The 12,282-nt window shown below is 38.6% G+C and overlaps 1 protein-coding gene across 1 annotated transcript; it reads left to right on the top strand.

The window, feature by feature from the left end:
* The first annotated feature begins 7,744 nt into the window (after window positions 1–7,744).
* On the top strand, window positions 7,745–10,610 carry vsx1 (visual system homeobox 1 homolog, chx10-like). Its single transcript, XM_063007880.1, has 5 exons — window positions 7,745–8,126; window positions 9,383–9,461; window positions 9,583–9,706; window positions 9,906–10,086; window positions 10,357–10,610. The coding sequence occupies exons 1-5, from the start codon at window positions 7,745–7,747 to the stop codon at window positions 10,608–10,610; spliced, it is 1,020 nt and encodes a 339-aa protein (XP_062863950.1).
* Window positions 10,611–12,282: the final 1,672 nt, after the last annotated feature.

Here is a 12,282-nt window from a genome sequence, read left to right as displayed (position 1 = left end):
TTGGTTACATTCATGACAGGAACGGTAGTTACTCATTACACAAGGTTCATCAGTTTACAAGGTTATATCGACCACAGTCATGGACTATGTAGTGTCTCCAATTCACCTCACTTGCACGTCTTTGGACTGTGGGAGGAAACCGGCATGTGCATTTTGCATGTGATACAGGGTTCGGCAGCCTGTAGACATGGCTAGATACATAATAGACCATGTTAAAAGTTTAGACTTTAGTCAACTGATTTTTTCTTGGAAAATCATTAGTTATCAATGCTTTGCATAGTCGTATAAGAGCCAACAAATAATAAGCAATTTTACAAGACCAGGTGCACCCTGTGGTGCAAACAGTCCAGCACGTTTCTGCTTTAATGAACACCAGCCAAATGCAACTCGAGCAAGTAAATCTTATCATTACTGAGGGTTCAGGGGTGCCATTTTCCCCATAATACCAGCACAATTCATTAACTTTGCACCTTTAAACCACTCAAGTTGTTCATCCTGAATGTTGCCCTCTACATGCTGTACATACTGCACTGCAATACCGGCTACTGCCGTTAGGTGGCGGCAATTCCCTGGTGGAACATGAGTTTTTTTTCCTGATTGCTTGATAGTTGTCAGGGTCGCGGTGGGCATTGCGTTACAGGAAAGCTGTCTGCATGCCTGGATGGAACACACCCAGAAAGGACAGAGTGCCAGTTAGTAACAGGGCTGCAAGTTTTTGTAAAGGAACACGGACACTGGAAGAACATACAAATATCCTTACAGTCATTAACCAGAGACAGGGATCGAAGTAAGGTCCCAAGGACCCACACATTACCAGGCCTACATTCCAACATGGGTTTCTTTATTCAGCTCCATGGTAGATCGTTTACAGCATAGGAACATCTGAACTAACACGTTCTCCATTTATAAAAATGGGACAAAATGTGTGGGTTGTAGAAGCGTCCTGTTTTATACAAGGCTCACACAATTTGACTTGCTAATGCGAAACACACACACACACACACACACACACACACAATAAATAAACGTTCCAGTATTGTGAAGATGCTCACACCAAAAGCACAACGTGCAATTCGAAAATGTGGCAAGACTCATGAGATGAGGATGAGAATGAGAAGTTAAACTCCTAGGAGGTAAACAGACCCTGGGTAAGAGCTCTTATTTCAGCTCATTCCAGCTGTACATTATGTAAATATATAAAAATTCTGCTATCATACAAAAAATACACTTAGTTTAACACTAGATGTACAAAACTACAAGATGCTTGTTTGCTATTTTTGGCCCTGTAGCTTCGACGCATAACAAAAATTGCTTAACACCAGGAGCAACTGGTTTTTAATGCATCAGGTGGCGTTGGCTGTGTTTCTTTCTTTACCAGTCTTTTGAGACCCAGCAGGGCCAATTACTGCCCCATTTGTGTCCCAGTCAATATGGCACCAGCTGGTCTCGTATCATCAGTTTTGTTCAAGTTTCCCGGGCCGAGGGCAGCAAGCTTGACCCTCGGCGGTCCCTCCATTCATTGCCTTAATTAACCATCATCGGTGCTGATAAATGGGCCAATCTGCGTTCAATAGCGGCGCTTTGTCGTCCAGCCCAGCCCGCCAAACGCATGAATATATATGACCCACATTAAAAGGCCTGGCTGGGCGGTACTGCAGGAGGAGGAGCAGGAGGAGTGATGAGATCAGTTTTACTGATATTCCATTGAAGCTCCTCGTGCGGAGTGTCTGCAGCACTGAGACGCCTCAGGAGGCCATATGGTCACGTTTAGGGAGGGGGGGTGTGTGAGTCCCTATCTAGGGCACGCGGTCCAGAGGGAGGCGCACGCCTCGTGTGGGACCTTTCTTTTCTTATCAGAGATCTATGTAAGTGGGGAGAAGCAGAGGGTCGATGCTTCACCCTCCTTAAACTGTTGCTTTTTTGCTCGACCCTTAAACACACACTTACACTCATGAGTTCACCCATTGTATCTGTGATGGTCATTAGTGACTTTCAGGGGCAGATGAGCAGAACCTCCCCCCCCCGAATAAACGACTCCCAGACCTGCATTGTTAGGTTGACTATAAATTGGCTGGTTCGTTACTGGTTGGTTAGAGATGAGCGGGAAGCTAAAAAAGTATGAAAGGGCCCAACAGCAGCAACCTGGCAGTGGTGGGACTTAAACCAGTGACCTTATGATTATCAGTCCAGTACTTTAACCTCTAGGCTACGACTGCTTCATCTTGGTCAGGGGTAGTTCTGGTGCCACCCTGGAACACTTGGTGCAAAGCAAGTACACCCCAAACAGGGCATCACTGACTTCCACAGTCACCTACTCACTGTGAGTAGCCAATCCACATACTTGCATAATCTGGGGAGAATGGTAGAAACCTGCAGTACCTAGAACATGCCAAACTCCTTGCAGAAATTGATTGGAGGTAAAGTTAAATATGTGTGCCTGTGCCTCCCTAAATAACAGTACTGTGATAGAATACAGTCTAAGCAATTAAAGGTTAAGGGCCTTGCTCAAGGGCCCAACAGTGGCAACCTTGATCCAGTAGTCCAGTACCTTAACCACTAGGCTACAACGTCCCTAACACTGGGTTTGAACCCTCAACAGCCTTAATTCCCTTGGGCGTGGACTATATGAACACTATTTGATTTTTATTTCAGTTGTGAAGTATGGTGGAGGGAGCTTCATGGTTCCAGGTTGGTCTGATTGTTCCAAACCAAATGAGATCAGATGTTTTAACATGACAAATATATCACATGACCTTTAGTATGCTGGTCTCCACTTCTACATCTGGAGTTTAGGGGCTGCAGCCACGCCCACTGCTAACAGGTGTGTAAAAGAAGTAAATACAATAAATTTATGCTTTTAGGGAGGCATTTAAAACAATATTGAGGACTGAAGGAGGGCGTCTCCTCCTGAACCTCGTTTGACCCGCATGCGCTAATTCTTTTTGCTCTGTTTGTTTCATCTCCACACGTCCGTCGTCTCTGATTGGTCTTTAAACAATAGAGGTTTATTATCCGGATCTAACCTGTCTGCTTTACCGTGTTTTCCCCCGGCGAACCCTGCGCGATGGCATTAACGATTAAAGAAATCAAATTACTTAACGCATTAGCGAACGGGGCCAGTCGGCCGCCCTCTCGGCCCGGACGACTCCTGATATTTGCTTTTAATTTAAGCAATCCAGTAGAAGACTCATTAGAGCCGACGGGTAGATTAACTCGTGGAGATGATGGTGTCCTAATGCCTCTCCGTCCGCTCGCTTAATCCGGGTTATCTTGGTTTTTGAGGCCCTCTGTGAGATAAGCGGCAAAATTAAGTAATGGTTTCATCAGTCAAGGCACCTCATCATCATCATCATCTCTTCATCATCATCATCTCCTTGTCATTTGATTTTCATGACAGTATCTGACATCCGTTACCAGTTCCATTTACATTCATTCATTTATCTTGAGTAACCACTTCATCCTGACCAGGGTCCATCACCTGAGCAGGGTGTCGCTCTTTTTCTTTTGGATGTTCTTGAGACTTTGGGGAACTTTTAGCAAACTCCTTGTAGACTCACTTTTTAGAGATTCACATTTCTGAGACTCACTTGCTGATATTTAATTTTCTAGGACTCACTTTCTGAGACTCACTTTCTGATCCTTTTCTGAGACTTGCTTTTTTAGATTCATTTTTTTGAGACTCACTTTCTGAAACTCACTTTTCTAAGACTCACTATCTGAGACTCACTTTCCGAGACTCACTTACTTAGATTCAATTTTCTGAGACTCACTGTCTGACTTGTAAGTCAGTGAATATTTAAGTGTTTTGCTGTGACCAGTTCTTGGGTTGCCAGACAGCCAGATTTTGGCCTTTAAGCACCTTGAACACCAGCTTAGATCCTCTTCTGCCCCACACGTCACCAATAAATGTAAATATAACTTCATGTAGAACAACCCCAGACTGCTTATTGTGAATTTGGTCTCAGGACCACTTTGGACTTCCTGTATTTATGATTAATCATAATCTAAAACGCCCAAGGGCCCCCGGCGGCACGAGCGTGTGCCGTTATATTGTTTGTGTTGGTGACAGATTTGAAGTGAGTCTCGGTGAAGTAGGAGAAGTCAGATTATAAAGACTTGTAGATCATTAGTGGTTCCATCTCATTTGCAAATAAAGAAAGAATTAATCCCAGACATAAAGAGTTGTTTACGTTGCTGAATGAGGTTAATCTATGCGTGTGTTTTTGCATAATTAGTGGAGCAGAGGTGGGGTGTGGTAATGATTGACAGGAGGTTTGGGACTATTGTTTTCCATGTAAACAATAGATCAGCAAAACAATGAGCAATAATAAATAAATAATAAAGGTTATCGAGCTGGATTTGTTGAAGATGAACCGAGACGTAGGTGCAGTCTGGGTGTGAGATTATGGCCTGAAGGTTGTACTCTGGGATTTTAGGATCAGTCACGTTGTTTGTGATTCCTGGAGAGGAGACAAAACTAGTATGTGTTTGTTACTGGATATAATTTCAGTGTAAATCCAGTCTGCACAAACACACTCTCATTTACCTTACAAATACAAACAGAATGATCATGTATTTATAAGTAAAACAAAGCTATTTACGGTCAATTTAAAAGATAAACAAGGATTTAGATAATTGAATGTATAACAAACCCTTTAAATAGTCATTATTATATTACTTTATTAAATTACATTATTACATTATTTTGTGTTTATTTAGATTGTTTTTGCCTTATATATGTTTAGATCAGTGAAAGAAAGATCAGTGATTATTATTATTAATGATGTTTTTTACTGAGACAAAGATACAATTATATATATATATATATATATATATATATATATATATATATATATACTGTATATACAGTATATGTACTATATACTATTCAACATTTATATATGTGTACTATACACTATTCAACATATATATATATATAATTCAGCATTTATATGTATATATATATACATTTTTTTTTAATATGATATAGTATATGTATACACATATGAATGTGCTATGTACCATACGATATATATATATATATATATATATATATATATATATATATATATATATATATATATATATATGTATATGTATATATATATATATATATATATATATATATACAGGTGTGTGTGTGTGTGTGTGTGTGTATATATATATATACTGTATATATATACAGTACAATAAATATAGCCTGCAGCACTTTTCACAAAAGTTGGAACAGGTTTAATCCATCATTGTAAAATGACTTGTCCAAAGCTTTTGACTGTTTGCGGCACTGTGGAGCAGTGGGTGTCGCTGGGTTCGATTCCAGGGTTTCAGGGCCGCCAGGGTCCTTTATGCGTGGAGTTTGCATGTTCTCCCTTTTTATGGGTTTCCTCTGGGTGATGTCCAAAGACATGCAGTCAGGCCAGAATTACTAAAATTGCCCTAAGTGTGTGTGTGTGTGTGTGTGTCTGTGTGTGTGTGTGTGTGTGTTCGTGACCACAGGTGGGCCTCCACTGTCCCCAATCCCCCCGAGGGAGAGAAAACCGCGTCCTAACGCCTCACACTCACTTTTACACACTTCCACACACGCGCTATTCATTACTGTGGGCGTGTGTGTGTGTGTGTGTGTGTGTGATCTGAAAGATCTTTAGATGATCTAAAAGCTCATCAGGTCCTGTAGGTTTGTAACTGACTGCTTTAGGTACAAACAACCCAAATGAGTTAAATAAATAATTCACCTCTGTAATGAATTCATTCATTTATTGATTTTTCATTAAATATGGCTGAATTCTTTTTAAATCCTGATGCTCAGCAGTTTCCGTTCATTCTGGTGTTTACAGAACCATTATTACCACCTAATGAAATTAAATTATGGACAAAAAGGTGAGGGACAATATTCATCCGCTGTTTTAATGACTGAAAATAGTTCCAGTTCAGTAATGGCAATTCGAATAACCCCCATTGTCAATTACATTTGTTTAATTGTTTGGTGAAGTATAGGGGAGCAATTACTTTTTTACACAAATGGGCCAAATGGTGTTTAATTTCTTTCAATAAAAAATGAAATAACGAAAAAATAAATAAATTAAACGGTTATTTACTTGGTGTTTATTTAGATTGTTTTTGCCTAAGAGTCAGATTTTTTTTAGAAAGATCTCTTATTATTATTATTATTATTATTATTATTATTATTATTACTATTATTACTATTATTATTATTATTATTATTATTACCATTATTATTATTATTATTATTATTATCATTATTATTACTATCATAATAATTATTATAATTGCTATCATTATTATTATTATTATTATTATTATTATTATTATTATTGAAGATTTCTGCACTGACATGGTGTTAAAACAATTAAAATAAAAAGCATTATTTGTGTTTTTCGAAACAAAACTTTCACTTGGAAAAAAAAAGATTCTCGCTGAAAAAAATAGTTCAAGCTTTTACTTAGTTAATCATTAAGACTTGTCGATAGAATTGTGTTTTATTGTTTCAGTAAATCAAATCAAAGAAACCAAATTTCTAAGAGAGACTTTTAGAAAGAAAAGAGACAATTTTACTGCCACATATATGTCAGCAGTTTGGACACTTCTAGTCATATTCTATATTGTTTTCATGATTATCTACAGGAAACAAGAACCAAAATGTTAAGGCATAATTTATTTGTTTGCTTTCTGAAAAACATACAGTTTAATGGAAATAAAAATGTTATTTTTAAAACTTTGCTTTTTATCTTTTTATAAATCGGTAATAGATTCATAAGTTGCACTAAATCTTTATCCTGTAATCTGTTCTATTATTAGAGCCTCGGACTGATGTGATGCTCCGCGTTAAATGAGAACTGATTTGCTTCTTTATTTCACCTCACTGACCTGAATTAATAAATCTTAGTTTCTGATTTATTGACCCATGATGACTTTGCTGTTTAATTCGTTAAGGTTTTGTACGGTTTGTAAACTCGTTTTAACGAACAACAGATTTTTACACGCTGCGTAAAATGCGTAAACGAATCGTTCCCGTTAAAATCAGTGGAATCGGTGCGCTTTATACAGCTGCCAACTTTATTAATACCTAAGTAATAAATAAATAAATCTAGTAAGTCAAATAAATACATGATTATATAAATAATACATAAATCTAGCAGGGCGAACAAATACACGATTAAAGAAATATTGTTTTATAATGAGTGGTAAAGATAACTGTTCTGTTCTCAGAGAGCTCCTTGCTGCCAACGTGTCATTTTATTTGGCTGTTTATTAAGAAATGATAACATACAGGATTCGAATACAATGCAAAAAAAATACGAGAAAAGAAATCATCAGGTTTATTGTAATTACACCACTGTTATTTATGTTTAAATACATTTGGAACAAAATTAAATAATAAATTGTGTTTTCTAATTAGTTCACTGTTTCTGCAGAAGCCTGATGATGTTTTTTTTTTACCTAATACGTGAAATCTGAAACAAAAAAAACTATTTAGGTTCAAGCTGTTAAAAAAAATCTTCGGATTTAGAAGAAAATTGGTGGCAATTAATCCTCTGGAATTGGGAAAAGAGATAAACGCCCCTTAATCGAGTCTCAGATCTGATTGGACGCTGAAGGTCCTGGGACGAGTGGACAGAGGGATAAATTGGCCCGCCACAGTCGGACCCCTCTGACGTCTCACTGGTACCAATTGCTGAAAAAAAAACATTTAAAGGAGCCCAGTAAAAGTGCACCAGTCTACACCATGACAGGCCGAGAGGAAACAGAGGATAGGCCGCACACCAAGACCTTGACCAGCCCGTTGTACGGTACAAGATCCGGATTTCGGACCAAAGGCTTCGCCATCACCGACCTGCTCGGACTCGAGTCTGACCTCCGGCCGCGGCAGTCCGGTCCTGAGCTCGAGTATCATGAAGGCGGGAATGATGGACACGGTGGGAGGGTTGGAGGATTCCCCTTCCCCGCGGGCTCCATACCTCTGGGTTTAGGGTTCCTCTGCAGCCTGGCAGCACAACAACCAGCTGGAGCTCCGTGTTTCCTTCCGAGCCACATCCCGCTTTTACAGTCTAGAACCGAGAGGCACTTCAGCCCGAACCCAGAGCAACAGAGGACAGATGTTTATTCCGGTATGAGCAGCTGTTTGAGTCTTCACTTAGAAAATGTAGCTGCTGCTGAGGCTAAAATAAAAAGACGCGCTTTTATCCGTGCGTAAAAAGTTATAGGAGAGCTTATGAAGCATTATGAGGTGTTAATAACTTTCTTATAATAATATTTAGACTGTTTTTACTTTTACATAATTATTTTTAACATCTAGTGAACACAATTGTGCTTCGTTTGAAAGAATGAATGCAAAGAGAAAAGGTCACGTTTAAATAAATATTTAATAGCTGTCATGGTTGCGTCAGAAGTCAGAACTTTAAAAGAATGTGAGCCAAAAAGTCAGATAAAACTGGACTTATGAGTCGAGTGTGCGTATGTTCCATCTTCCATTATTATTATTATTATTATTATTATTATTATTATTACTACTACATTTTTCCAAGGTATGTGCTCCTTTTTATTGAGGGATGCTGGCGACATTTATTTACTTCTGTTAGATACTTTGGAGGAACCAGTTTAACCCCAGCATGTTTTTAAGAGGTATAGGAGAAAACCACAGGAACACAGGAAGAACATGCCAAACTTATCAAAGATGGTGTTTGGTGGTCAGGAGCAAACCTTTGATTTGCGGGACCCGCTTTACCAAATGCGCCCTAAGCACCCGAATTTTACTCAACATACTTTGGGCAATAATTTGGGCAGATGTCATCGTATTCAGGGGTGAAACCCTGTGTGGAGAAAAGAAAACAATTTAATACATCTATAAATAAATACATACATTTAAATAAAGTAGGTGATCGTGCATTTGCAGTTTATGCTCCGAGGCTATGGAACACTCTACCTCCTAATATTCGACAAGCACCTTCGGCCGCTGTTTTTAAATCACTCCTAAAAACATACCTTTATAAGCTGGCATTTGAACAGTGAGGAGCTGTGTTAATTTTAATTGTTTAGTCTATTTGTATTTGTTTTATTTTGTCTCTTACTCTGTATTTTTATTTGGTTCTTACTTTTTTAATATATTGTTGTGTTATGTATGCTTATTCGATGTACAGCACTTTGGTCAACGTAAGTTGTTTTAAGAGTGCTTTATAAATAAAATTTACTTACTTACTTACTTACTATATTTTTGTGTAGAAATTGTAAAATAAACGCGCTTTATGCGTTTTCTTTTAAAAACCATGAGAAGTTGACGTTGTTTTTCTCACATCTTATAAATGTGATTATATTAAGTGTATGTGTTGGCTCTGATTGAATACTGATTAAATGCTGTGACCTTTAGATGAAGACTGTTTATCTGGTGATCACAACGAGGGCAAAAGTTCCAACAACTCACAGAAGCGGAAAAAACGCAGACACAGGTAGGAATGAATAAAAACATATCTGTCTGTCTGTCTGTCTGTCTGTCTGTCTGTCTGCCTGTCTGACTATTTGTAGAACCAAATGGGAATAAATGAACAATTTCGGCTGTTTGCATTCCAGGACCGTGTTCACCTCCCATCAGCTGGAGGAACTTGAGAAGGCTTTTAATGAAGCTCACTATCCAGATGTTTACGTGCGGGAAATGCTGGCCATGAAGACCGAGTTACCCGAGGACAGGATCCAGGTTGGCATGTTACCGTCCTGCATGATTGTCTCAGTGTCTCAGGACGCTGGTAGAACTTTGCCCAGGTCCAAACCCAAACCTGTTTGTATAAAAATTGCTGGGCATAATAATGTTCCTAATAAATCTGGGTGGAAGAGGGGCGTTGTTTATTAATTATTATTTACACTCATTTACTCACATGCTGCACGTTTGGATCCAGGTCTGGTTCCAGAACCGCCGGGCTAAATGGAGGAAGCGTGAGAAGTGCTGGGGTCGCAGCAGTGTGATGGCTGAGTACGGGCTCTACGGTGCCATGGTCCGGCACTCCATCCCTCTACCAGAGTCCATCATCAACTCAGCCAAAAATGGCATGATGGGCTCATGTGCTCCTTGGCTGCTGGGTAAGTTTGAACCCCCTGAATGATTTATAATAGGCTTTATAATAAGTTTTCATACACTTGGAACCTGAGATGAGAACCATGTCATAAGAATTGATTGACCAATTGAAGTTTTTTATGATGCCAAAGAAGCCAAACCAACTGCCACCCTGGCCAGGATTTTTTTTAAATGGGGGCTGAATTAAGTGAAGTAAGTGTGTTGGACCTGGCTTGTGACCATCAGCAGATCTGTGTCATGTCCTAACCTCCATATATTTTTCTCTCTCTATCCAGGGATGCACAAAAAGTCAACAGAAATAAAGGAAAGGTCCCCGGAGAGGCCGGAATCGCGACATTCTGATTCATATCACAAGGAGATAAAAGGAAAAGATGGTGAGGCTGCGTGGTCAAGCCGAGCATCCACGGAGGATGATTTAGAAGACATGGCTATCGACCTATCCAGCACGTCCAAACAGGACAACAAGAGCACTTTGAGAGTTTTGTCCCACCAAGATGAACTCAGCAGGGATTCTGAGAACGAGAACTGAAAGGACATTGAAAAATGTGTATTTTGAACCTCAGTTTGTGTCCCATCTTGTTCATTTGCTTTAATTTCATCAAAGAACGTTTTATGTTAGTTTCATGTCATGTGTCATATGTCGTATTGATGGATTGGAATTGAGAGAATGTTTGTAAGTTATTGAAAACAAGCTATACTACATGGCCAAAAGTATGGAGACACCCCTTCTGATTTTTGACTTCAAGGCTCTAGCTTCATATATATTTATACACTGTATAATGTGGTTTTGATATGGCATGTCCAGCAAGCTCAGGGTCAGGTGTCGACATACATTAGGCAATATAGTTTATAGTATATTTATTTTATATTTATGAAAACATTGTACGTCTTCTTTATATGTGTTCTTATTAAAGTTTGACAAAGATCCGGTTGATCAACAAGCACAGCTGGGAAGCACTTTATCTGTGATAATGCTTACAAATCAGCAAAAGACTAACAAATAAATGACTATGTTTATGTAATTTATTCCGATTGAGTCTAATTTTGTATGACATAACAGCACACTACAACTTAATGAGCATTTTCTTTGTCTTTGCATCATCTTTAGGTGTTTTTCTTACAGTAACAGGGTCAATATTTGAATTCTGGAACATGAAATCAGTGTGGGTCATGATTTTAAACTTTCTCTGCAGTAATATAAAAAATATGGATAATATGAGCTTTTAAAATGCCATTACAATTACAGTGTTGCATTTGTGACAGCATTGAGCATCAGTTGGGCACTGGGGTGGCGTGTGATCCAGAGGGCACACCTTGATCCTCAGTACGTGTTAGGAGTGTGATGCTGCTTGGTGTAAGAATGAGGGTGTGTATGCTGTCCTGCTGCTCTCCTTGGCCAGTAAAGGTGTTGTAAAATTAGAATTGGAAAAAGGAAATTTTCGAGAAGACTTCAGACACATTGGTGGACATGTGTGGGCCTACGTCTCTCTTCTCTCAGCAAGGCTGTAGTGTCCACTAATGGGTCACATTTGCCCCTTTTATATTGGCACAGGGAAGTCACCAGCTAATGCAAAATTAAGAGGCCATGGCAGTGACTTTATAAATACTTCTATTTGTATAGATACACTTGCAGAATTTGCAGAAACTAATTTCCTATTATTTATTATTAATCATTAAAGACCATCATGTTTTGTTGTTTATTCCTTTTCAGCTGTATTTAAGTCACAAAATTAATCTCACACAAACCACTTTGTTTAATTTTTTGTTTGTTTAATTCCTATTTCATATTAAAAAGGTTTTGTTTGGTAATGAAGACATTAGATGACATTCGATGTTCTCTAAATAGATTATTATCTGGTTTTTTTCAGAGGGGCTTATAAAAGAGAGAGAATGAAAGAGCGAAAACAGATTAGCAGAAGTGAGGAGGGGATTATGAACCCTCACCCCAAGACGTGGCCACATCAGCTAGGAGGATTAAATCTATTAAAATATCATCAATCACTACTTATCCCAATAATCCCCAAGTCTCTCCTTTGCTGCCCTTTACAAAATAACAATTATAGATGATGGACCCACTTTAAGCTCTGCATGGGTAATCCTGCTTGTTGTTGAAGACACACAATGATGCAAAGACAATAAAAAAATAATCTGCTTTCTGACAGGCTGAGGGAATAAATGTTAATAAATCAGCTCTAGGACTG

Source organism: Trichomycterus rosablanca, chromosome 13 (genome assembly GCF_030014385.1).
Source record: "Trichomycterus rosablanca isolate fTriRos1 chromosome 13, fTriRos1.hap1, whole genome shotgun sequence".
Classification (NCBI taxonomy): Eukaryota; Metazoa; Chordata; class Actinopteri; order Siluriformes; family Trichomycteridae; genus Trichomycterus; species Trichomycterus rosablanca.
Note: the sequence above shows the minus strand (reverse complement) of the source record. Positions and strands in the feature narration are given on the sequence as shown.